Here is a 27,419-nt window from a genome sequence, read left to right as displayed (position 1 = left end):
GTAGGTCTTAACACACAGCCATTTTTTTGTTAAAGAGCCTGACAGCTGATGGGAGGAAGGATCTGCGGAAGCGCTCCTTCCTGCAATGAGGGTGCCGCAGTCTATTGCTAAAGGAGCTTCGGAGGGACTCCACAGACTCATGCAGGGGGTGGGAGGTGCTGTCCATGATGGACATCATCCTGGTCAGCATCCTCCGCTCTCCCACTTCCTCCACAGAGTCCAGAGGACAGCCCAGAACAGAGCTGGCCCTCCTGACCAGCTTATTCAGCCTGTTCCTGTCCCTCCATATATATATATATAGTCTGTGAAGTTTGCATGTTCTCCCCGGGCTTGCGTGGATTTTCTCTGGGTACTCCGGTTTCCTCCTACATCCCAAAACGATGGAGGCTAGGCTGGTTGGACACTCTAAATTCCCCCTAGGTATGAGTGTTAGTGGGAATGGTTGTCCGTCACCTTATGTCCTGCGATTGGCTGGCCACCGATTCAGGCTATCCTCCGCCTGGTGCCGATAGTTAGCTGGGATAGGCGCCTCAACACCCCCGTGACCCTCGTGAGGATAAGCGGTTCAGAAAATTAATGAATATAGATATGATTTTAGTTGAACATGTTGTGACCTTCCTTGTGCCTTGTAGAAAGATTCTGTACATTACCATGTCCTACTACGAAACCGTATCAACTATCACAGCTTCAACATTACTCAGGAGCATTTACAGCAGGCCATCCAGTTGAGTGTCGAATTCACGATTCCACCCAACCGGCCATTTCCCATCATGCTGCTTTTCCGGTAGAGTTGTTGTAGTATGGCTTGTTTTATAGCTGTGCCTTTTACTTAACGTTTGCTGTTGTAGGATGTTTGCAAAGCCAACTCCTAGCATGAACCATCTGAAAAAAATTCACCTTTGGGGGAGCAACACCAGTCGCATCACCTTTCCTCAATCCTACCTTAGTAGTAAGTTTTCTTCCAAATTCTCATTTTTTTCATTCTAGATTACCGCAATTTTCATAATATATAATTCACACTTTTTTTAAATAGTTTGGCTGGGCCTGCCTCTAATACGTCAGTGCAAATTATGTTTTTTCTCTCTCAGAACATGACAGACAGTTTTTTTAGTTTGTAGTTATCTGAAAAACATGTTTTTCTTGATTTCTGATCAAATTTAAAAATTGCACTCCCTAAAGTGTGACTTGTATATATTTTCTCGTCACTGTGTATTATTACTTGGCTGGTGCGATTTATACTCAGGTGTGATTTATGTGTGAAAAAATACGATACTATGGATTAAACTGATTATGAATTCCATTCTAGCTCCAGGGGTCGGCTACCTGGCATTATTAAACAGCAACTTTGGTAAACCAAACAGAAATAAGCACCTGAGCAGACAGATTAATTACACTCTAGAGGTGCATGCCAGCCAGTGCTTGTCCTTTGACCGCTCATCTGGAACCTGGTCTCAAATGAGGTGCAGTACACACCAAACAGATAGAAGTGATGCTGTTAATTGCAGGTACTCTAAGGCTATTCGTGTTTAAACACTAAAACATGTTGAGATTCTGCTCAATTTGCCATTTCTGTCCATCCCAGTTGCCACCATTTGAAGGCGTTAAGCATGGTGCAAAATCAGATTCAGTGTTTCTATAAACAAGCTGACCTGGACCCATCATTTAGGTGACCTTCCCCTCACACTTGTTAAAAAAAAAACATAAAAAGAGAGTCCAGTTAAAAGATCAAGTACCATAAATGTACCTACATTTTTTTAATTATACTGTATGTAGCTACATAATGTTCTTTGTGCATTTACTAAAACTAAGTGAACAATATTTACACAATTATTTAAGATTTAAATAAATCAATCCATGATGACTAACCACGCATCTTAGTTTGAAAATACAGTATATTGAATTTGTGAAAGATTAGTCATTTTTGTCCTTCATCCTTTCAGTAAGTCCACTGACACGACTATCCTGGTTGTCCTATTGCTGTGTGCATGTCTATACATCCCAGCATGGCTGGCATGCAAGAAAGAAGACGGCATCTCACAACAGAATCAACGAGTCCACTACTTAAATGACAACTGTCGACTGAACCCACATCGCTACGTTATTACCATCCACACTGGCCTCTGCTCAGCGTACAGACTGAGTGCCAAAGTACATCTTTGTTATTATAAAACTTTTATCTACTTCTTCACCATACACCTACTACAGGCATCCAATGAAAGATATTTAATTGATAAAATGCACTATTGTCAGGTTTACATAGTACTGTATGGTGCCAGCGGCAAGTCACACACGAGAGAACTTGACGTCCCAGGATGCACTCTGTTCAGGAGGAACTCACGAGACACTTTTCTAATCAGGTTACTGCAAAGCATATTCAAATATCTTTTATGCAGCAAGACAATTTAAGTTACTATCGCATGATATGAACATCCTGTATTCACTGAAACCACAGTACAGCAGAGAGCCTTGGTCAAGTTTGGGGCGTCCACATTTGGCATGACAACTCAGGACTTTCACCACACTTATACCTCAAACTCGTGGAAGTATCTGAGGTAAGGCTCTCCAGTTGTGTTGTTTAAGTTTTGCCATGCCTTGCTTTATGACCTTGTGTAATTACAGGTGGGGCAAACTAACATGGAGGGGCGAACGTGGAATTTTGTGAGCCAGTGCTGGTTGTCTGTCAATAAAGATGATGGCAAAGTGGAGAGAATGCTTCATGCTTGTACTCGTGGAATAGGCCTGACTCAGGTACCTTACATGGTTAAAAAAGCCTGTAAAACAATATGCAAATAATCTGTAAAAATTAAGGTTACCAGAGCACTATACAGTTTTTAATCTGTATTTTTGTGCTTTCCCTTTTTTTAATCCATAAAATTCATTCATTCATTTATTCATTCATTCATCTTACAAAACACTTATCCTTCAAGGGTCGTGGCCCATAAAATTGCAATGTAAAAAGCATTAAAGGGTAACGGGTCACCTGAAGAAAAAAATGATGAATAGAAAAAAGATAAATAAAAATGCATTGAACCACTCTTAAGGGTTTAGCTCAGATTTCTGGAAATTCTGAGATGCCAAAACAGCCCCGGATGACAGTAACATATTCTACATCTATTCCAGCACAAGGCGGAATCATGACGTGTCATTGAGAGTTAAATTTGCCAAATTTGAAAATACAGCTGACAGGAGAGCTAAAATGCAGGCTAACATATACCATTCTGTGCAAACATAGCAGAATCTAAAGCGTATGGATGTCTCAATAGCAAACGAAAAAATAAGGGTAAGAACTGTAAAATCCATAACTTTTTTTAATGGGAAATATAACATTATCAATGACCTGATTTACCACTCAGTAGCAACTGATGAGTGTAAGGAAACCTCAGTTAATAACTTGACTTTGCAACTGTTCCTAATTTGGCGGTGCACATTTTTAGAACCATATGTATATTTTTTTGAGCTGATCACCTGAGGTACTGTTTAAGATCCAACATTCATTTTTTCTTCTATTTCCCTGCCTGCAGATGTTACAACTGACTTTGTGCGACTACATGGCTGACTTCCACATGTGGATGTCTGTGTACAGTTGCCCTCGACCACACTCATTCACTCAAACACAAAGACTTAGCGTATGCCTACTGCTATTTGCGTTGTATGCGTGTGTCAATGCACTAGTCATATCAAACATGGATGAAGTGGTAGGTTAAAACAATAGAACATATTTCCTTTCCAATTCTTAATAGATTTTTAATGCTGAGGGTTTTTTTACAGCTGCATTTTGAGGACGGGATTACTGCTTTATCATTTGTATCTTTGACAACTGGAGCATTAAGTGTGGTGGCGGCGTTGCCTCTGGCATCACTGATAACATTACTTTTCCGAGTGCACAAACTGAAGCAGACGATGCAAGTGGGAGAGACACAGATTGATCAGGACTCTTGTGAAGGTAACGTATATCTCACAATGCTAAAGAATTCCATTATAGGTTGTGATCCCTTATCAATGTATCCTCACATGATGTCTTTGCAGTGGATGACACAGAAGCTTTCAATCAGAAATATCAGGTTATATCCCTAACAGTTCACTCCTTACATTTTTTCCACATAGCAAATGAGTCATTTTTGTTGTAGGATGCAGAGAAACTGGTTACAAGGGATGTAATTACCAAGGAGAATGGAATCCAGACAGAAGTCATTCAGAAGCAGATTGGCATTCAAGAAGAAGCCATTTCCAAAGATGGAAGTGAGGGAGGCAGCTTTCATCAGACTGCCTGCTTTCAAAACAGCAGGCATCTTTGTGTTTTTGACCAGCTAGAATGGAGTCAAGTGAGACCAACATGGCAGTGGTGTTACTACTTAGCCTGGGCATTGTGTTTGTTCTGCTCCTTTGCTGCTCTACTGCTCTCTGCACTGTTGGGACTGAGGTATTTGGCTATGGCCTGTATAGTAATTGTATATCTTTCTTTCAAAACGTCTTCGTCCCAAAATTTGCAACAATTGCTGGCACTCTCTGCAGGCATAATAACAACACATTCTTGCCAACGTGTGAGCAAATTGTAAGAATGGTTTGACAAAAGCAAAGCATCCCTCTATTGCTCAATTTTTGTTGCAAGAACTTTGGCACCTATTTGCTTATACATTTTTCACCCATCCACGCTGTTTTAATGCCAAAATGTTGAAAAAACAATCAAAAGGAAACCGTGCATTCTGTTGACACAACACAAACCAATAGGTTTATAGTTCCCACTAAAACTCAGTGTTTTTGGTTAAAAACAACAGCTCATCTCATCTCCTTTCTGAACCGCTTTGTCCTCACTACGGTCGTGGGGGGTGCTGGAGCTTATCCCAGCTGACTTCGGGCCAGACACAGGGGACAACCTGAATTGGTGGCCAGCCAATTGCAGGGCACAAGGAGACAAACAACCATTCACGCCCACACTCATACCTAGGGGCCTTTTAGACTGTCCAATCAGCCTACCATGTCTTTAGAATATGGGAGGAAACCGGAGTACCTGGAGAAAACCCATGCAGGCCGAGGGAGCACATGCAAACTCCACACAGATAGACCGACCTGGATTTGAACCCAGGTCTCCCACTGTGAGGCCGACGCGCTAACCACTCAGCTGCTGGGCCGCCCTAAAAACAACACACTGGTGTCATTCATTTTATATTCCACCAAACATAATTACATTGGTCAATCTGTTCTCATTGTAACTGATTAAAACCCTCAAGAACTTCTTCATTCATTTGCATTGACTATCAACTCGGAAAATCTCCATTGGTGAACCACCCCAAAAAATTGTCAATTCTTTAGTTCAATAATGTTGAACTTTGGTTGAAAGAGTTTTTTTGTAGTGGTTACAATTTTGTACATTGCATCATTGGAGGTGTATATTGATCTAATATATATATATATATATATATATATATATATATATATATATATATATATATATATATATATATATATATATATATATATATATATATATATATATATACCCTGCCAACTACCCATAGTTAGCTGGGATAGGCTCCAGCACCCCCACTACCCTTGTGAGGATAAGCGGCATGGAAAATGATTGATTTAATGTATTACAAATGAATGCTTAATGAGTGTTGTGTTTTTCTTTCTAGGTTCGACAGTAGTAAGATACAACTTTGGCTACATTCTCTTGTCATTTCTTTGTTGCTATGCATCTTCTTCATCCAGCCAATTGTGGTAGATCATTTTCACTTCTAAAATTGCAATATATTTTTACTTAGACAATGCATATCACATTTATCTTTCTCACAGATCTTTGCAATTAGTGTGACAGTCTCTATTTGGTGCAGAAATAGAACCGCGTTTCATAGTTCCTTCAAAATATTCTTTAAAGCAGAACAGAATGTCCCTGCCAAGTCCGAGAGAAGCTGTAACCTTGAAAAGGTGATAATATATTCAGTTTCATAGTAATCTATCCTCTTAAATCCACCATTGAAACTGGATAATTTCCAACTTTCAGTTTGTTGAAAACCGCCGGCGAGCAAGATTTCTCAGGCTTGTGCGTCCACCAAGTGTTAAAGAGCTGAGGTTGATTCGAACACACATGAGACGGGAGGCTTTGATTCATAAAACCTTCAGGTGAATGTGTGCTCAAAGCAAACATTAATGTTTTGGAATATTATGTAAGCATACAATCATTGACAATAAATATCTGTTCTCTCTGTCACTTAGGGATTTTTGTTTCTATTTTACCATGTTCCTCCTGATGTTGTGCATTTCCCACGACAGCTCATTCAATGACCACTACCACCTCAATAATGCTGTCCGACGACAGTTTACCGGGTAATCAACACAAAAAGATACATAGACAATGTTAGCACACATGATGGAAATTGAAATGACTGGCCATTTGTAATAGTAGGGGAGAAGAGCCTACATTCATGCCAATACAGAAATATGAAGACTGGTGGAAATGGACGCAGCAAAGTATACTTAATTTACTGTACAAGAATACCTCTACAGAAAATAAGGTGAATTTCACAACATGGCAATCACTACATTTTATTTGCTGTGCCTGATAAATTGCAATTGGAGGAATGAGATTGCGGTTTTGACTATCATTCTTTTTTCCCCAAATAGTCTGATATTTCCCAACGTTCATATGTCTTGATTGGACAGCCGGTTGTGTGGACAGCAAAGTTTTGCAGAGTGAGTAGAGTAAATCGATTATTCATGTTAAATAGCATGGTGTGTTATGTGAATGTATATACAGTTGTGGTCAAAAGTTTACATACACTTGTGAAGAACACAATGTCATGACACCCTGAATCGGTGGCCAGCCAATCGCAGGGTACAAGGAGACGGAAAACCATGCACACTCACACACATACCTATGGGCAATTTAGAGTGTCCAATCAGCCTACCATGGTTGTTTTTGGAATGTGGGAGGAAGCCGGCGTACCTAGAGAAAATCCACACAAGCCCGGGGAGAACAAGCATACCACACAGGTGGATGTGACCTGGATTTGAACCCAGGACCCCAGAGCTGTGAGGCCGACACACTAACCACTCGTATCACCGGGCCACCAGCATAGCATTATTATTATTTTTTTAATCCTATCAATTTCAATGTTTAACAGTGTCATTTTTTAAGTTCTTGCATTCATGCATTTTACGGGCAATCTGTTTTTTTTATTTCAGAAAAGATCATCCGAATGCCCACCATCACATGTCACTGCTGCACAAAGTGTGCATCTGGGCTTGGGAAAGAGAACTGGAGTTCAACTCGGCCATACTAAGTACACAAATTATGCTCCCCCTTAAATTATTTACATACTGTATAATTTTTAAACTGTTTTTTGCTTTTGTGGCTTATGTGAAAAGTCTGTCTGTTGCCTTTTAAAATATTACTTTTCACAAACTAATTGACCTTTCCCCCCTTCATTTCTTTATAGTTAAGTATGTTTTTTAAAGAAAACATGCTATTCTATGTAGCTGCCTCATGGTGTAGCGGTTCACTCGCCTGACTTTGGTGCGGGCAGGCGCGGGCTCAATTCCCGTTGGTGGCAGTTTGATTGTGGGAGCAGGTTGTTGTGTCTCTGTGTGCCCTACGACTGACTGGCGACCAGTCTAGGGTGTAGTCTGCCCTTTGCCCGAAGACAGCTGGGATAGCCTCCAGCAACCCCCACAACCCTTTCAAGGATGGATGGTGTGGATGTTTTTCCATAACTTCATAACAGATTAGCCTTTTCAACTCATATTTGCAGGGTAGGTGATAAGATTAAGGGAGAAAGGTTCAAAGGTAAAAATATGACATCTTTTGGATTTAGCTTAGTTTGAACTAGTGCTGAACCAATACCTTGGCGACTGGTGCAATACCAATACCATGATTGGGGTTGCGATACCTGCGATATCGGGATGCGATATCGGCAGTGGCGGTCCGTGCATTTCCTAGTGACGCCTTCAGCAAAAACTATTTTATGGCTATAAAACCTCTACTGCAGCTACGGCTGTGACACATAAAAATAATCAATAAATCAATGCACAAAAATGGGGTAAAATCCACTTCCTAGCAGCATTTAATGATTAAATGCAAATACTGGAGCTTTTCAGACATCTGGATATCAATATGCGAAAGTGTGTGTTATCGGTATGCGGTACTGGGTCTGCGATATCAGTGTTTGCTATGTGATATCGATAATGGGAAATGCAATACGCGATACCTGTAATAAAATTGGCAACTCTAACCCCTGATATGACCACAGACACATCCATGTACATCAATGCAGCCAGAGAATACAAGTATTTTGGCTGGTCCCACAAATGCTAATCAACCAATCACAGCAGAGGAGTTGATGGCCATCTCTGCCCATTTGTGTCCATACTCACCACACTCTGGAGCTGGGCACTTACCAGTCAAAACAGCCTCCAAAAGACAGGGCATCTCACACTGACAACTTTGTCCTTGTCCGCGATGGCAAGGCGAATGTAATTGCAGAGAAATGCTCATACATTATATACATGTATTCCTAAACTTAGAAATTAGGCATATCATGCAATCTCAAAAACTCTTACAGGCATACACTTGCTAGCTCTAGATTTCTATAAAACAGTAATAACATTATAAAACGATACAATATGATAAACTTAATATCAATCTAAAGCAGGGGTCTCAAACTCAATTTACCTGGGGGCCGCTAGAGGCCGAGTCTGGGTGAGACTGGGCCGCATCAGGATTTCCACAAGAAAAGCACTGATAAAACATTCAGTTCTATGCTGAGAGCAGCGGAGGAGTGTGCGCGCCGAGCGGAGTGATCGGCCTCACGGCTTCTCCTCCGCCCAGCTGATTGGAGGAATGAATGAGTGAGTGAGCGAGGCACTGGACAGCCCGGCCGATGTCCCCCCCTCCATAGCCGTATACCTCACCGTGATTGGTTCATTCAGCTCCGAACCAAAGTTCCCTCTAATTTTTTGTTGGTCTGAGCAGAAAGACAACCTCCCTGAGCGCACTGAGTACCAGTGTGAGCGACATCATCGGTACTCGGATGATTCGCCTAAAGACGTTTCGCCGACGGACGTTTCGCCGACGGACGTTTGACAGACGGGCAGGTCGCCGAATGGACGTTCCACCGAACGTTCATTCGGCCGAACGGATGTTTCGCCGAAACGGGATTCGAACGCTCGCCCCGCCGGATCGTGTGTGTACAAGTTTTTCAACCTCGGCCCGCGGGCCATTTACGGCCCGTTAGGATTTTTAATCCGGCCCGCCGCCGGTGTTGTCCAAATTATAGTAAAAATCAATGTTCGTCTACCATCAATGGCAGCCCGGGAATAAGCACTCTTGGGCGGGCATGGCAGTCCGGGAATAAGCACTCTTGGGCAGGCAGATGTAGCAGAACCGAGCCGTAAAATGACAGCAATCGGGTCAAATCCATCCTAAAACAGCATTTAATGATTAAATACAAATACTGGATGATATCGCGATGGAGGCAAAAAAACGTCTATAGACGTCCATTCGCCAAACGGCTCAAAATGCTCTCAAATTCGGTCAAATCCAGCTGAAAACAGCGTTTAATGATTAAATACAAATACTAGTATTTGTATTTAATCATTAAACTAACAAATACTAGTACGACCTGTCCGTCTGTCAAACGTCCGTCGGCAAAACGTCTTTAGGCGAATCATCCGGTCACGACATCATCATTGCTCGCTATGGGCACACCAGTATCACACCTGCCACAAGCAGGTGCATGTCAATGTTCCCTCTAATTTTTCATGTAAAACATGCTGTAAAACACGAAAAACATGAGTGGACAGAGCTACTGCCACTGGCTGCCACTTAAACGGCGCCATCATGGGGAAAGGGGTAAAAAAAAAAAAAAAAAAAAAATTAAAAAAAAAATATTTCGATTTTTTTTTTACTGCGCGCCATATGATTGCTACTGCGCAGAGAAGACGAGAGTAGTGCGCAATTGCGCACGCGCGCAGCTTAGAGGGAACATTGCTCCGAACACAAGTGTCATTCATTTCAATTTTGCGGGCCGCACGAACATTAATCTTTCATATTAAGACGGGGGCCGCAAATTATCGTCCCGAGGGCCGCAGTTGGCCCGCGGGCCGCAAGTTTGAGACCCCTGATCTAAAGCATTATAAAAAAACATGACCTGTGAAAAGACGCTTTCTCACTCTTAGAAAATGACCTATGAAAACAGTTCTAGGTTTAACCAACTACTTTTAGCTTGACTGCAAATATTGGGGGTTGTGGTCTTACAGTAACACTATTTTCTAGTGCTCTGGACTGGTCTGGTGTGAGTATGATTAATTTTTGACTATCACTATCTGTAATTTGCCCAGCTTCAATTTTACACTTGGTCACTAAGCTTGGTTTAATTCTAGCTGCTACTTGGTTATGGTTAAAATAATCTTTAAATTATTTGGGTTTGGAGTTTGCCTTGTGCCCTGCGATTGGCTGGTGACCAATTCAAGGTGTCCCCTGCCCGGTGCCCTTAGTTAGCTGGGATAGGATCCAGCACACCGCACGACCTTTGTGAGGATAAGCGGTTCATAAAATGAATGAATGGAGTTCAGTTTTAGGGTAGAAAAGAATAGAAACAACTATTGTATATTGGAAGTGACTCATTCAATATTTAGCATATACTCACCTTTGAAAAATATTTCCAGACAGTAGACATGGCGGTCAGCAAAGTAAAAACAGCAAATACCAAAGAGAACTGTAGCAAAGGTTACAAAAGACATTCTGGTGAGAAAAGAATAAGTACATTGGGGATTATGTGCATGCTTTGGGGTAACTACCGAATACCGCATGGACCGCAGTCATTTGGACTGCACAAACTGTACCGCAAACGGATACATGACCAACATTGCATGCAGTCCGGACTGCACAGATTGCGGAAAATGTGGTATTTGTGCTACCAGCTCAACACTAACATTTGAGTCTCTGACGGTCTCTGCAAACGTCCGTTGGAAAAGAAACATTTAGTGAAAGTCTTCCTTCACCTTCCATAGGTCGGAGGCCATGGACAGACTAAGGGTCTTGCAGTGTGACAGTTGCGTGGTCCTGAAGGTGCAATTCACTGTGTATAGCCCTGCACCTGATTTGTTCACCACTGCTACCCTACTAGCCGAGCAGAACCCCATTGGCTCCCTGATGATCTCAGCCATAATCCAATCAGCGAAGGTTTACCACAACCTTACTTTTTGGGACTATGTTGTCTCTGTTAGTCAGGTAATGAGTATAACACTACAGTCAGCAGACCTGATGACAAAACCCATGTTCACTCTCTTTTTCTGCATCTAGGTGCTGTTCCTCTGCTTGTCTTTGCTGCATCTTTGGATTCAAGTTAGCACTGCATGGCAAAAAGGCTTGATTGGATATTGTACAGCATCCTGCAACTGGATCCATGTATGTGTGACATCACAAAATATGATAAATACAGTAGTGTACAAATACTATTAGGATACACTCGGGTATTCATTTAGAATTGTCTAATACTAGTGCTCTGCAGCTCTGCCTCGCAACTGCTGCTTGTTGTGAAATTTGTTGAAATTAGTTTGCTAACGTAACAATTTTTCAGTCAAAAGTAAAAAAAATGTACAGTCATACCTCTACTTACGAAATTAATTGGTTCCAAGACATTTTTCGTAAGTAGAGGTGTACTTTATGTGTAAATTCTCTAATTGGTTCCACGGTCCTCACACAACTACCAACTAAACCCCTTAAAATTGGTCAAAGTCTGCCAATTTCGTATTATAAGGAAATGATTTATTAATGTCTTAAAATAAATAAAACATATGAAAATGTGGCCTGCACCGCTGAAACATCTCCCTTCGTGGCAATTGGCCATTATAGATGTAATACCTGTGTTTGTCCGCCAGATGACGGCAAGAGCCTGTTCTACCAGGGCCGAAAACCGTCCACTTTATAGTACATTTTAGATTTTTACGTGGGCCCTATGTGTGTGTGAAAATATGTGCCACGTTGCATTGGTACGGTTTTTAATCGCTTAATAAGGGGAATTCAAAATAAAATAATGGATAAGGAAATGCATTTACTTTTTGGGGGATTTCGTAACTTGGATCTTTTTTGTATCTTGAGTCACTCATTTGCATATTATAAATTCGTAACCTGAAACTTTAGTACCTAGAGGCATTTGTAAGTAGAGGTATGGCTGTATGTGCAACAGGTACCTCAAGGAACTTTTAGATCAGGCCACTCATAGGTCAAGGTAATCTTTTTTAAGCAGCTGTGTGCATAACCCAGTAAGTGTACACAACAAAGTAATAGCTATCACTGGAACCCTAAAAGGACACAACCTGTTACAAGTAAAATTTAAAAAAATGAAGGTCAAAGCACGACTGTGCATTAAAGCCTTACATTCACTTCCTGATATTAATATACATAAAAAATGTGCTGGTATAGGTTAGCCTTCAAGTAGTGATCTTCATGAACACTTATCATGACATTTACCGCTCTGTGGATGCCATGGAGATCGTGGAGATTCTGCAGAGGAACAACGACCAAGAACACTTGGACATCACCCTCCTGGCTGCCAGGGAACAAGTGAGAGCAGAGAAAAAACTATTTCTGTTGCACACAACCTTGTGAAACTGGTTTATTTTGCAGAATATTCGCTCCCTTCGCGGTATTCTGCTCCTCATTCTCACTGTAAAGTGTGCGAGCATGTTGAAGAAGAGATCTATGACCCTCTTGCCCAGCTCACTACCAATTTTTGTAAGCCAAGTCCAATAATGTTCCCTAACAATGGCATTGGCCCATTGTAGAACTAATTCAAACCTATATTTTTTCCTAGACGTCAGTTGTAATCTTGCTGCTGGTTATACGCTACCTTTACACATTGTTCATTCCTAGCTGGGACAAGAAGGTCATTGGCGGTCTCCTCCATTATGGACATTCACTCCACAGCTTCCGAACGTTTGGCCTATGTTGTGCTGCTGAGGTACAAGTCGCTCAATATTGGGGTTTTTTGTCCAGGTTACTCTGTTTCAGCATGTACCTCATCTTTTTAGGTGATGGCCATTATGTGCTCATCAGGGAAGAAAACACTGCAAAGCAACAAAGAAGTTTGCATTTTGATGGAATTAGGCGACTACATCAGACGGAGAGTTTGTAAACTCATTGGATATGATGAACCAGTGAAGCCTCCTGCTGGTTACAAGGTTAGACAAAAAGTTGCTTGCACTGATAAATGACCCAAAATCACGCACCCTTATTTTCATCAGACTCACTACCTGGAAGAACTTGAAACATCAGTGGATGAGCTACTGTTCATACTTAACAGGCTGCACATTATATTGCTGGCTGTAGATGATCCTATCAACAACGATATCATCCATGAAGTCCCTGCGTACAAGCAGTCAACATCTCAGGTCTTGAAAAATAAAATAAAACACACACACACACCTACACGTTTATGCTTGCCTAAAGGTTCTGTGATGATATTTTGAGGATGTTTCTAAATAGATGAAATATGTTTGAAGATGTTGAGGGTTGAATTCCAGTTTTGGACCTTCCTGTGTGGAGTTTGCATTGCTTGCGTGGGTTTTCTTTGCGCGCTTGCGTGGGTTTTCTTTGGGTTCTCTGGTTTCTTCCCTTGGCCGAAAAACATGAATGGTAGGCTGATTGAACACTCTAAATTGCCCCTAGGAATGAGGGTACTCGGCCGTTTGGTCGCCGGACTTTTGGTCGCCGGACTTTTGGTCGCCGGTCTTTTGGTCGCCGGACGTTTGGTCGCCCGGAAGGTTATTGATATTTACCATTTAAAATTGTTGCTCAAATTCCCTAAATACAAACTGTGAATTATTATTTAGTCATACTTAATGCCCTATTAATTATTAGGCTAAAGAAAAGCTCAAAATTTCCCGTACTTTTATTGTGTTTTGTTGGAGAACTTGTTAAGACCCTGACTGACGTCCCTTCCTAAGGGGACAACTCATGTACATACAAACTCTTATACACTCACACGTCCGCTCAGTGAAACTGCTCAGGGCCATTGTTGGCTTTTATTGATGCGTAGACCGTGTTGTTTTACCTTGTTTTGTCGCCGGACTTTTGGTCGCCGGACGTTTTGTCGCCGGTTGTTTGGGTCCGGGCGACCAAACGTCGGCGACCAAAAGTCTGGTGACCAAACGTCCGGTCACGAGGAATGAGTGTGTGCATGAATGTTTGTCAGTCTCCTTGCGCCATGCGATTAGCTGGCCACCAATTCAGGGTGTTCCCTGCCTCGTGCCCGTAGTTGGCTGGGATATGCTCCAGCACCTCCCACAACCCTTGTGAGGATAAGCTGTATGGAAAATGAAAGAATGAATATAAATTGAAGATACGGGAAACATCATCGAGATTTGGTGCAGAATTGTGAAGATATAGCAATATACCACTTTCTATGTTTTTTTTCTCGGGTGGTGGGCCTACAGAGAGTATATCCTGATGTCAGTAAAAACCTAGTTTGTTTTTTTGTACCTTTGTTAATCATTACAATAGAAACCTAAAACAGATGCCAAAAAGTTTTGGCTCTTACTGAACAGTTTCCACCATCCTCCAATGAATAACCAGTAAACGGTTGGCTGGATGTCTTGGCAGGGCTAAGGAGACCTAACTCCTTATAGTCCAAAGATTATGCAGTAAAAAGTAGAGATTGTTGAATGACAGTTGGCACTTGGGAGCGCTGTGGTTTCAGTTAAATAAGTGGACACATACAAAGCATCAGAGACCTGACAAGGTCAGCCTTATTTTTTCCCCTCCATGTTGAACTTTTTTTACTCATACATAACTAGTATATTTTTATTCTTTAAAATTTGGCAGGCTAATAAACAACAGTTTTTCCCCATTGGCCCATTCAAATAATTTATTGGTGTTGTCTTCTATATTATCCTAGGTAAAAAGTCAAAAGAATCGTGAAGAAACGACACCTGCTTCTCACTTTCACAGGTGATTAACAAGTTGGCACTGTTTATTGCATGTACAGGGGAAACGTGAAGTCAAAAATTCTTATGAGCTACTGTTCTAATTTTAAAACAGATCTACTATCTGAAATGAAAGTGCATTACTTGTTTCAAGGCTTTACTGTTTTTTTCTGATTTCTTCACAAAGCAGGTTTTATGAATATTGTTACAAACAAAAACTAGAGCAAAACACAATGTATTTGACATTTTTTTATGTCATTTGCGATAGCATGGCTTTCCCCCAAACAAGTGGAAATGACGGGGACACAAAATCTACAACAGAGGTTCTTCAAACTGGACACGTAGGGTGCCATTCAGTCTTAAGTGGTACTCTGGAAAGGCAAACTAGCCAGACAACCTGGACAAGTGACCCATTTTTGTCTTGTAAAAATATGAAGTGTTGTACAACCACCCAGACAACACATGACAAGGTAATGGTAGAGGTTCTAATCCATGGTGAGCCGTTGTAAGCATTTTTTAAATTATAGATCAAGACATAATATTATATCCCTTTGTGGCTGTGCAAAGGAACTTGCATTTAGGAAACAAATAAATGGCATTTTTAACAAAAATGGACAGCTCACCTAATTTGTTGGTTATTCAGATACAGCAGACCTTATTCAAGGGATTTGTGTTTTTTTGTGTTACATTTTTTAAATGGAATTTTTTTCAATTTCAATCTGTCCATCCTCTGGCCTATTGCAAGTTTTAATGACCATTAAAAATATATATCAACAGCCCCCCCTAAAAAATGGCGAGTGGAATTTTACAACTTAAAACAATTGTAATATTATTACAGTCGTACCATTACTTACGAAATGTATTGATTCTAGAACTTTTTTTGTAACTTGAAAATTTTGTAAGTAGAGCAGTACTTTATATGTGAATTCTCTAATTCATTCCACGGTCCTCACACAACTACCAACTAAACCCTTTAAAATTGGTGAAAATGTCCCAATTTTGTATGATAAATGTGAGAAACACAAAAATGAGAGAAAATTATAAGAAAATTATTTATTAATGTCAACAAAAATAACAAGCATACAAAATCTATTCGTATTGAAGCATGCTATGCGCACGCACATTTCCCTATGACCCGATGGCATCAGAAAGCATCCACTTTGTAGTATATTTTAGACTTTTACGTGTGCCCTATGTGTGTGTGTGTGTATGCCTGAAAATATGTGCCGCGTTGCATTTGTACGGTTTTTATTGCTTAATAAGGGAAATTGCAATCATTAATAAGGAGAGCATTTAGCCGAGGTGGACAGGGCATGATATGCGCACGCGCATTCCCCTTTGACCTGTTGTGTCAGAAAGTCGTGCATTTTGTAGTAAATTTTAGACCTTTATAGTGAGGATAAAGCGGTTCAGAAAATGAATGAATGAACGTGTGCCCTATGTGTGTGTATGTGTAAATATGTACTACTGGGTTGCATTTGTATGTTTTTTCTCGCTTAATAAGGGGAAGTCCAATCATTAATAAGGGGAACATTTAGCCGAGGTTGACAGGTATGTAAGAGAGAATCTTGAAACATTGATTGTGGTTGTTGTGAGACAGCCAATGAGAGCCCAGTAGAGTGTAGCCAAGTTCTAAAGTGAAAATCAATGCATCCGCGACAATATTTTCAAAATAAAATAACGGATAAGGAAATGCATTTACTTTTTGGGGGATTTCATAACTTGGATCTTTTTCATATCTCGAGGCACTCATTTACATATAAAAATCTTTTGTGATCTGAAAATTTCTTACCTAGAGGCATTTGTAAGTAGAGTTATGACTGTACTTTTAAAAAAAATCATATGATATTTTACCACCTGATGGTGCCGTGGTTCTTTTGGACTCGGTCTTCCTGTTTGATTGTGGGCGTGAGTGGTTGCCCATTTCATTGTGCCCTGCGATTGTCTGGCAACTAATCAGGGTGTGCCTGCTGGCTTGGATAGGCTCCAGCACCCCCCAAAGCCCTTTTAAGGATACGCGGTATGAATTAATGATATTCTATCTGTGATTCGTTGGCAACCATTTTAAGGTGTACCCTGCCAATTGCCCGTTATTTGCTGGGATGGGCGCCAGCATCCTAAAATAATGGATTAATTAATTTTATCTTATATATTTTAATTCAGGGCGGCCCAGCGGCTGAGTGGTAACTGCACAGTGGGAGACCTGGGTTCAAATCCAGGTCGGTCCACCTGTGTGGAGTTTGCATGTTCTCCTCAGGCCCCACAGGGTTTTTCTTCGGGTACTCCGGTTTCCTCCCACATTCCAAAGACATGCATGGTAGGCTGATTGGACACTCTAAATTGCCCCGAGGTATGAGTGTGAGTGAGCGTGAATGGTTGTTTGTCTCCTTGTGCCCTGCCATTGGCTGGCCACCAATTCAGGGTGTCCCCTGCCTCTGCCCTGAAGTCAGCTGGGATAGGCATCAGCACCCCCCGCGACCCTAGTGAGGATAAAGCGGTTCAGAAAATGAGATTAGATGAGATGAGATATTTTAATTCATAAATACCTGTACTTATCTCAACGCTATTTTCAATTGTAATATTTCCCACTGTAAGAAAACATTTTATGAATACGCTTTTCTGCCCATTGAACTTTGTCCATTAATGCAACACACGTTTGTTTACATGTAATTCAATAAATTACGCATTTGAAAGGTTCCTTGTTTCGAGAGGAAGATCATAATAATAAAAAAACAGACCTGTCCAATTGCGAGCGAGTACGTTTCTTGCTCTTCATTGAGTGGCGGCTTACGATTGGACAAACGGCGGCAGTTTTGGCCAATCAGAACCTGGCAAGTCAGACAAGTTGCAGACAGCGCTGCACAGGAGGAGGCGTTCTAGCAAACGCAGTGATTAGCGAACTGATTATTAGCTTGTGTGAAATCACAAAGCTAAAGGCTGCCCCGCGGCAATTAATTTTGGCTCGACCTGGACTATTTACATTTTGTGACATTCAAACAAACATTTTCCATACAAAATATTGAAGTTATTAACCAGGCAAGGTAACAACCCTCTTTGGACGATGAGGAAGACAGCGTTACTGCTCATTGTGCTGCTCGGCGTGGCTTATCTTATGATTGAATGCAGCTGTGATGATGGTGAGTTTAAAAACATAATATTACTATTCATTGTCATGTTATATGAACGATGCTTGCCTGTTCAACCTAGTACATATAAAATTGGCAAGTTGGTGGAAATGTTAGCAAGCTAACGTCCACAATCAGCAAAAATTTAGAATGCTTAAAATTCGTCACAATATGGTTTCTTATCATTTTGGAGCAGGGTTAGTTAGTATTCGTGGCGTCAAATAACATGTAATGATTGGCCTGCTTTGTCCAGAAGGATACGAGGAGCTTGCAGAAGACGAGGAGGAGGAAAGTGATGAAGTGGAGGAAGATGACGATGATAACGACACAGAGGTTAAAGAAGAGAATGGTGTGCTGGTTCTCACCGATGCCAACTTTGACACCTTCATAGAGGACAAAGACACTGTGCTCGTCGAATTCTATGCACCATGGTACCTTGAAAACGTCATTTTATGTTCTATTCAAATACACAGTAGGCCAATGTTCTGCAGATTGTAGTAAAACAAAAAACATCAAATTTTGTTTTCAATGTAGTCCACTGTACAGTAATACCTTGAGATACGAGCTTAATGTGTTCCAGGACCGAGCTCGTATGTCGATTTACTCCCATCTCAAATCAACTTTTCACATAGAAATGAATTAAATACAAATTAATTTGTTACCACCCTCTGAAAAAAAACACCAAAAACAGGATATTGCAACGGAAAACATTTTTATTTCTTCTTATTCGCCATCTACTAACTGAGTAACTAATAAGTAGTGGTTATGATTTTCAATACTAAAAAGAGACATTAGTCAGTACAATGCGGAGTTCTGGAGGAGAGAGACTTATTGCGCGGCAATGCGCTCGTAACATAACATAAACAAATTTAAATGAACTTGGATTACGATACAGACACTCAAAAATATTTTTAATCTAACCTTTACACTAAAATAATTCTATTTTTTTTAACCTTTTTTCTCCGGGTTGGCCCTTTTTTCCTCGCCTAGGCACTCATATGTCAAGGTATTACTGTAGTCGTTTTGTTAAAGTGCTGCCCTTTTATTGTAGGTGTGGCCACTGTAAACAGTTTGCGCCAGAGTATGAGAAGATCGCGCAAACCCTGAAGGAGAATGATCCTCCCATCCCAGTAGCTAAAGTGGATGCCACAGAGGCAAAGGACGTGGGAAGCAGATTTGAAGTGTCTGGTTATCCCACCATCAAGATCTTGAAAAGAGGTGAAGCTGTGGACTACGATGGAGACAGGACTGAGAAGGGTATTATGATTATTTATGTAAGCGTGTCACACTCAATAGGATGCTTGTTGGATGGGTAATTGTTGCATGCTGACACCATCATAGTCACTTTTATAGTAGATAACTTTCTCCCCTTTTTCTTCTCTGAAGCTATCGTTGAGCGTGTTCTTCAGATTGCTCAACCTGACTGGAAGTCCCCACCCGAAGCTACGCTGGTGCTCACCAAAGACAACTTTGATAAGACTGTCAATGATGCTGAAATTATCCTGGTGGAATTCTATGCGCCTTGGTAAGTTTTCAACTACCGTCCGAGCTGTCTGTCAAGTCTTATACAGTGGTACCTCTACTTACAAAATTAATTGGTTCCAAGATTTTTTTCGTAACTTGAAAATTTTGTAAGTAGATGTGTACTTTATATGTAAATTCTCTAATTCATTCCACGGTCCTCACACAACTACCAACTTAAACCTTTAAAATTGGTCAGTGTCACAATTTCGTATGAAAGATGTGAGGAAACACACAAGTGAGAGAAAATTATAAGGAAATTTATTAATGTGTTAAAATAAATAAATCATATGAAAATGTGCCCTGCGCCGCTGAAAATACCTCCCTCCGTGGCCATTATAGATGTAATACCCGTTTTTGTCCGCCAGATGACGGCAAGAGCCCGTTCTACCAGGGCCGAAAGCCGTCCACTTTGTAGTACATTTTAGACGTTCACGCGTGCCCTGTGTGTGTCTCTGCGTGCATGTGCATGCGTGCGTGTGCATGTGCGTGCGTGTGAAAATATGTGCCACGTTGCATTTGTAGTTTTTAATCGCTTAAGTGGAATTCAAAATAAATTAATGGATAAGGAAATGCATTTACTTTTTGGGGGATTTCGTAACTTGGATCGTTTTCGTACCTCGAGTCACTCATTTACATAAAAATTTCGTAACCTGAAACTTTCGTTTGTAGAGGCATTCGTAAGTAGAGGTATGACTATTTCAAGGCAGAATTTTTTTTGATTTTTTTAAGATGGGTAAGATTGGTAACCAATTCGTGTTTGCCTCTTTCTCTTGAATTAACTGGGTTTCTGGTGTACAATTAAACTAAAGTCCAGAAATTATTTAATGTAATCTAGCTACTTAATACAATAAAAGGCAAAATAAAAAATATGAAATGGAATACGCAAATTTGGCATCAAGTCAAAATTAGCATTGTTTCGCCCCATTTAACGCTTAGAAGAATGCCACCACCATACATGTCACAAGAAATTAATTCCAAATTACCTCAGTTAAAAAATTGTGGAGAATCGAGATAAAAATCTAAAATCCCAATTACTCAAGTTTCCTGACATTGTACAAGCAGGACAATTAATGTTCAAAGCAAGGGATAATTTAGTACCACAGAATATTCAACTGTTTCACTCGACAACGATGGTGCAAACTCAAGAGTCCAGATTTCCTGCAACAAAATATTTTTTTTGTTTATCAGTATGTGGGGTGAGACTACTGAAGACATTTAGTTTTGATTTGAAACAATGTAAAAAAATGAGTTTAAAATACTATGTAATATTAGGATTTTTAAGAAATATGAGGATAAAGTGGCCAATTTGTACAAATGGGTATTTTGGGACAATTTTATATGGGTTATTCCTTTGTTTTTGTCCTTGTGTCGTTACTGTAACCAGTTGTTTGTACTGTGTTATCAATTGTATATATTAAGCTTAAGGTGTGTAAATTCATGTATGGTGAAGTGCACGCATGCTTGTATGTTTAAGTATGTAAGAAGATATACGGATGTTTGTTTAACTTTTCTTAAGTAAAAAGGATAGGGAGTAGGCCTGGGCGATACGAAAAAAAAAAACTTCAAACTTCTGTGAATACGGAAATATATTACTTTCCTTGTTATTCAATGAAGACTATTTCTCATGAATCCAGTGTCATTTAAAAGCTTTTTAAATGCCGCTGTTGTACTTTTCACATTCAGAAATGTGTCTTTGGAATAATTAATCGCTATGTCTGCGTTGTCATGTGCAGGTGTGGACACTGTAAACGTTTGGCCCCTGAGTACGAGAAAGCAGCCCAGGAATTGAGCCAGCGCTCGCCGCCCATCCTGCTAGCCAAAGTGGACGCCACCGTGGAGAGCGAGGTTGCCTCCCGCTTTGACGTCACTGGGTATCCCACCCTCAAGATATTCCGGAAGGGCAAAATTTTTGACTACAACGGGCCTAGAGAGAGGCATGGTACGCGTTGTCCATTGCTTGTGGAACAACCAACTTGGACTATCGTTTAGCTTCAGCTTTGTCTCTAGGCATTGTGGACTACATGGCCGAGCAGGCGGGGCCCCCCTCCAAACAGTTGCAACTAACAAAACAAGTCCAGGAATTACTCAAAGATGGCGACGACGCAGTCATTGTGGGTGTCTTCTCCAGTGAACAGGATGCGGCCTATGAGGTCTACATTGAGGCTTGTAAGTAGGGCTGCTATCATTCTATACGCTCAGTGGAATAATAACTGGGGTAGAATGACACGTCACTGCTTTTATAGTGTGTTTTCCACAATTGGGACCTGTTGATTACCTTGCATTTGAACTGCATTTTCCCCCCTCTCCCTCCGCTGTCTTCACGGCAGGTAACTCACTCAGGGAAGACTTCACTTTCCGTCACACCTTCAGCGCCGAGGTGGCCAAGGTGCTTAAAGCGTCTCTTGGTCAGGTGGTCATCGTTCAGCCCGAAAAGTTTCACTCGAAATATGAGCCAGCCTCGCACACTCTTCTAGTAAAGGTACTGGCTTTTTGCTTGTTTTGCACGTACATCTTTTGTTGATGATCTGGGATAGCTGGCATTCTGAATTCTTATCGTTGTCAATGGCAGGCTATTATTTCAGTTATTCAAAAGTAAATGAATAATAAGAGAAATTAGATTAAAAACAGTACATTTGTTTTTTTCATATTTATATGAAAAAAGTTTGAACTACAAATATACATGATAAGATCATATTTAAATTTGACAATAAAACTCCAGCTAAAATAAGGCCATGTCAGATGAAGTGATATCTGCTCACCCCAACATTAAGAGTTAATTAAACTACTTTAGTTTTTCATGTTTATATCTCATTTTCTGAACCGCTTTATCCTCATTAGGGTCGTGGGGGGTGCGGCTTATATGCGCACAAATTAGACTTGACATGCACAAAACGCCATAACGCAAGACAATGCAGCCGATGCGGTCATTTTGGATAAACAGATGACTCCTAACAAAATTTATTTTAACGTCTATGAATGAAATTTTAAAAAAAGTGTCTTGCATAAAACGTGAAAAAACTCACGTGTGCCTGGCATTGCTTGCTCGGGGCGCTGCCATCTTAACTAGGGATGACAAACTAAACCGCTACGTACACTTCCTGGTTGTACTGCTCACGTGACTTCTTTTTTGAATTTGTCTACGTGCAGGCAACACCTTTTTAGGTATGTGCAATCCAGTAGACGATCCTTTCTCATACAGTATATCAGAAATACCACGTGCGATGATTTTTCTTAAGATTTTCCGTTCAAAGTAACACATTTGTATTCCCTATTAAAGCCATGAATGGAGGTGAAAATTGTGAATCGAGGCATCTTATATGAGAGGAATTGTAAAGTTCAATGATTTTAAGGCAATTTTAGATGTACGGCTTATAGGCGGAAGCGGCTAATATGCGAGAAAATACGGTAATGAACATTTTAAATGTCAACAAATAAAATATTGACTTTTCCCCTTTTGATTTATCAATAAAACTTTCAAAAAGAGATTTACTGATTTTTGCTTTTACTAGAATAAAAACATTTTAAATTAAATCCTGTCAAAAATCAATATTCATCATATACTATATTTTTTTATATTAAGTAATTTTATTTCAAAAAAATACTTTCCTCTAATTGAAAGTAAAAAAGAACTTTCTTTTCCTGTTTAAATTTAAAATTATTCAATTTAGTAAACATTTTAAAAATAAATAAATGTTTATTCAAACCTGCCCTGTTCAGTTTGAACCAAACCTAAAAAGTTCGTGATGCGCACCTTTTGGGCTGAAGTAAATTTAACCAGCGAACTCTGGTGCGGACCGTACACCCGATCCGAGACAGGCATCAGAGGGGGTCTTGGTTTGCTTGGGGTGGAGCTGTGGTGCAGTTCACTTTACGTGTGAAAGCGACCTCACAATGGTTCGGACCAAAGCTGAATTTACTCACCTAGTTGCATTTAACAGGCCAGGCTTCCATTGCTACAGGCATTATGGGAACTGTTGTTTGGTTAGCCGTACGTCGAACATGATTGATGTGATGTTATGATGCTAACTACCGTATTTTCACGACTATATGGCGCATCGTATTTTTAGCCGCAGTGTCAGTAACGAGTGCTATTTCTGTATTTTAAACACACAAAGGACGCACCGTTTTTTTAGACGCATATGTATTATATATGAATATCTAACCGCAATAGCGCTGGCTACCGGAAGCAGCCCCGGACTCTTTTTCCGGTTTCCAGTTCGCAGTGACTGCTGGGATATATAGTTCTTGCACGCTACACCCACACGCTAAAAACACGTTTTTAAAAAGGCAACAGAAGCAAAACTGAGTTTGGTTGTACTTTATTTAGCCATTTTACAACTTACTCACGTCATCATCACCCACAAATACATCAAAGTCCTAATTTTCTGTGTCCGAATTGAACAATTGTCCAAATGAGTCATCGAAAATGCTAGCTAGCTAGCTGGTAGCTAGCGTAACTTTTCCAACGGTGCTTTCCATGCTTCGTCATGCTGTGTTGATGTCAATGTGTACAGGCCACAATCCATTCGCAAATAGTAGCTAGCTGGTAGCTAGCGTAACTTTTCCAACGGTGCTTCCCATGCTTCGTCAAGCTGTATTTATGTTGATGTATACAGGCCACAATCCATTGGGTGTATTGACAAAAGAACTACTACATATCCCGGCAGTCACTGCACAGTACTTTGTCTACCGGAAAATAGTAGTCGGTGTACCCTATCAACTGATTCATTTCATTTTATCGTGATAACAATTTAAGTATTGGTCCATATATAAAGCGCACTGGATTTCAGGCGCCCTGTCTATTTTGGAGAAAATTTAAGACTTATGTGCACCTTATAGTCGTGAAAATACGGTAGTCTAAATGACTAAATGTTGCTGATGATACTAACATGAGTCGTGGTTCAAAGTGGAGCGATAAGGAAATTGAATTTCTTCTAGATTTTTATACATAAAGTCCACATTGCATCAATACCCTCTGGTTTGCCAATTGTTCCAGAAATGCCTGTGGTTGGATGAACCGTAACAATAGTACGAATAGTTCAAGCAGGAGCTCAATAATTGTTTACTCCATATTTTACAGCGTTGGTGCCTGAATATATGATTGAACGATGTTTGTGCATGTGTAGGTTTGTTGTCAAAACCTGTTTCACGAGAAAAACACGCAATGTGATTAGGACCTGCACCAAAATAGTTTGTTCCAAAGAAAACGGAGAAATGACTTTACTGGTGTGAATACGCTTTGAACAAATTATTTTGGAAGTTTTACATTTTTCTCCTTTTTTGTTTATGAATTTTTATAAAAATCAATTGAAACAAATGAATTGGATTATTTACCAGTAACCGCCCAGTCCAATTGGATTGGATGGCTATTTGTTGTTGATAGCAGCCAATAAGTTAATTATAAAATAACTAAGGCAAATGCAACATTAGAGGTGTTCTTAGCCTTTTTTAAATTATTATTATTTTTTGTTTACTTAATCTTAGTGTTGCTAATTGTGATCAATTCATTTCTAGCCTAAAACTTAATTTCATACCTTTTGATGGCACCCCGCAGCAAAATATATCTTAAATGTCAATGGAAGAATAGTAAGAAATTCCTAGAGTCCTAATCAATGTGAAACAAATGTCACATTAAAGCCTACAACAGTGGTCGGGAATGTTTTTGAGAGAACAAAACAATTCATAATTTCAAATGGTATTCATTGAGAGCCATATTCAGAATTTAAAAGTCAGAATACATGAAAATATGAGCCTTTTTTTGTCATTTCACCACTTTTAAATGCTAAAAATCTTTGAATTCTTTTGACAACATTGTTACGGTGTTGCTGATCAATGAGGGCGTAGATGAAGACAAATGAAGTAAAAAAAATACGAAAAGCGGCATTGGGGTAGTGTCAACACCACATTGCCAGTCGACACTCCTATTGGTACATTTGGGACTCAGCTCTCTCACTAGCGATTTCCATATTTTACCTCACAAGTTAGCAGAGAGCCATATGCGCCAATCAAAAGTGCCACGTGTGGCTCCCGAGCCATATGTTCCCTGTCCCTGGCCTATAAAAATAAATAGCGCAAACAAATCAGTTTGTATTGACAGTGTGTGTACATCTCATGTTTTTCCTGTACCTTCCAGGACTCTACATTGGTTTTGGATGTGCAAGACTTTTTTAAGAAGCATGTAACTCCGCTAGTGGGCCACAGAAAGCCTAGCAATGACGCCAAACGCTATACCAAGAGGCCGCTCGTGGTCGCGTACTACGGAGTTGACTTTAGCTTTGACTACAGAAAAGGTATCTAGCTCCAGGATTCCCTCTTATGAGTGGCATCACATTAAAACAAGTGTCATGTGATCAGCCACTCAGTTCTGGAGATCCAAAGTGCTGGAGGTGGCCCAGGACTTCCCCGAGTACACGTTTGCCATCGCCGATGAGGAAGACTACGCGGATGAGCTGAAGAATCTGGGATTGAGTGAGAGCGGCGAGGATGTTAACGTTGGGATTCTGGCTGAAGGTGGCAAAAAGTTTGCCATGGAGCCTGATGAGTTTGACGCCGACTTGCTGAGGGACTTTGTTATGGCCTTCAAGAAGGGTGAGGAGTGTTTCTTCCCTGTACAGTGGTACCTCAAGATACGAGCTTAATGCGTTCCGGGACTGAGCTCGTATGTCGATTTTCTCGTAACTCAAACGAACGTTTCCCATAGAAATGAACTAAAAACAAATTAATTCGTTCCAACCCTTTGAAAAAACACCAAAAACAGGATATTAGATTGGAAAAACATTTTTATTTGTTCTCATTCGCCATCTATTAACAATAACAAAAAACTAGTGGTTTAATAGTACTAAAATTAGACGGATTTCGCAGAGGGGAGAGACAGAAGTGGGGAGAGGGCGGGGACTTTTTGCATGGCAACAGGCTTGTAACGTAACAAACAAATTTAAATGAACTTGGATTACGATGCAGACACACCAAAATAAGTTTAATCTAACCTTACACTAAATATAATTCTAATTTTGTTTTAAACTTTGATACCTTTCTTCTCACGGGTTGGCTTTATTAGCCCCGCCTCCACCTTGACCTATCGAGGGTTGTTTGCTTTTGTTTTTCGTGTCCGATGTGTGCTCTTATCTCAAGATAAATAATTGCTCAAAATTATACTCTTATCTCAAATTGCTCGTATGTCGGTACCACTGTACCAGTAACATAATGCCGGTAGATATTATAATGTGTGTATCAACAGGAAAGCTGAAGCCCATCATTAAGTCTCAACCAGTGCCAAAGAACAACAAAGGACCAGTGAAGGTTGTGGTGGGAAATACCTTCGATGAGATCGTCATGGACGCCAAGAAGGACGTTCTTGTCGAGTTTTACGCTCCTTGGTGTGGACACTGTAAAAAAATGGAGCCCGAGTACTTGGCGCTGGCTAAGAAGTACAGGGACGAGAAGAACCTGGTGATCGCCAAGATGGACGCCACCGCGAACGACATCCCCAACGACAAGTACAAAGCGGAAGGTTTCCCCACAATATACTTTGCGCCGAGCGACGGCAAACACAAGCCCGTCAAATTCGAAGGTGGCGACAGAACAGTAGATAGCTTGAGCAAGTTTTTGGAAGAGCACGCCACAAAGCTATCACACAAGCGAGATGAGCTTTGAAAAAAGCATTTAGAACTCAAACTGCGACATGAGGAGTCCAGGACAAGATGAAAAGGTGAAGGGAAGTAAGCATCAGTGTAAAAGTGTTACTGAGTTCATTCATTTGTTTGTTCATTTTTTCCGCCACCTGCCTGAATAGCATGACAGCTCTTGAGGTATTTTTAAATAAAACAAAATGGTGACTCATAATTGTTG

At 40.4% G+C, this 27,419-nt stretch overlaps 2 protein-coding genes across 3 annotated transcripts in view; both read left to right on the top strand.

The window, feature by feature from the left end:
- The window catches only part of pkd1l1 (polycystin 1 like 1, transient receptor potential channel interacting), a 33,763-nt gene extending 19,158 nt beyond the window's left edge, over nt 1-14,605 (top strand). Inside the window, exons 26-52 of the mRNA XM_077624892.1 lie at nt 633-784; nt 849-949; nt 1,307-1,505; nt 1,583-1,666; nt 1,941-2,148; nt 2,251-2,357; nt 2,453-2,552; nt 2,620-2,748; nt 3,522-3,695; nt 3,769-3,943; nt 4,027-4,061; nt 4,128-4,420; nt 5,634-5,718; nt 5,794-5,925; nt 6,002-6,120; nt 6,214-6,324; nt 6,401-6,512; nt 6,622-6,690; nt 7,183-7,280; nt 11,008-11,227; nt 11,300-11,404; nt 12,422-12,562; nt 12,626-12,733; nt 12,813-12,959; nt 13,030-13,179; nt 13,243-13,389; nt 14,600-14,605. Of these exons, the coding sequence (XP_077481018.1) occupies nt 633-784; nt 849-949; nt 1,307-1,505; nt 1,583-1,666; nt 1,941-2,148; nt 2,251-2,357; nt 2,453-2,552; nt 2,620-2,748; nt 3,522-3,695; nt 3,769-3,943; nt 4,027-4,061; nt 4,128-4,420; nt 5,634-5,718; nt 5,794-5,925; nt 6,002-6,120; nt 6,214-6,324; nt 6,401-6,512; nt 6,622-6,690; nt 7,183-7,280; nt 11,008-11,227; nt 11,300-11,404; nt 12,422-12,562; nt 12,626-12,733; nt 12,813-12,959; nt 13,030-13,179; nt 13,243-13,389; nt 14,600-14,605 (3,507 nt within the window). The remainder of the gene's footprint in view (nt 1-632; nt 785-848; nt 950-1,306; nt 1,506-1,582; nt 1,667-1,940; nt 2,149-2,250; nt 2,358-2,452; nt 2,553-2,619; nt 2,749-3,521; nt 3,696-3,768; nt 3,944-4,026; nt 4,062-4,127; nt 4,421-5,633; nt 5,719-5,793; nt 5,926-6,001; nt 6,121-6,213; nt 6,325-6,400; nt 6,513-6,621; nt 6,691-7,182; nt 7,281-11,007; nt 11,228-11,299; nt 11,405-12,421; nt 12,563-12,625; nt 12,734-12,812; nt 12,960-13,029; nt 13,180-13,242; nt 13,390-14,599) is intronic.
- A 3,142-nt stretch (nt 14,606-17,747) lies between these two features.
- On the top strand, nt 17,748-27,413 carry pdia4 (protein disulfide isomerase family A, member 4). 2 transcript variants are annotated; one of them, XM_077624190.1, is made up of 10 exons: nt 17,748-18,059; nt 18,304-18,478; nt 19,099-19,304; nt 19,434-19,572; nt 21,305-21,510; nt 21,579-21,737; nt 21,899-22,050; nt 25,705-25,861; nt 25,926-26,159; nt 26,809-27,413. In XM_077624190.1, the coding sequence occupies exons 1-10, from the start codon at nt 17,984-17,986 to the stop codon at nt 27,222-27,224; spliced, it is 1,920 nt and encodes a 639-aa protein (XP_077480316.1). In that variant the 5' UTR covers nt 17,748-17,983; the 3' UTR covers nt 27,225-27,413. The 2 variants fall into 2 exon arrangements, with proteins under 2 accessions (XP_077480316.1, XP_077480314.1); XM_077624188.1 differs by having other exon boundaries at nt 18,301-18,478.
- The last annotated feature ends 6 nt before the right edge of the window (nt 27,414-27,419 follow it).

The sequence above is a fragment of the Stigmatopora argus genome, chromosome 17, assembly GCF_051989625.1.
Source record: "Stigmatopora argus isolate UIUO_Sarg chromosome 17, RoL_Sarg_1.0, whole genome shotgun sequence".
NCBI classification, from domain to species: Eukaryota; Metazoa; Chordata; class Actinopteri; order Syngnathiformes; family Syngnathidae; genus Stigmatopora; species Stigmatopora argus.
This window is presented reverse-complemented; position numbering and strand designations above follow the sequence as displayed.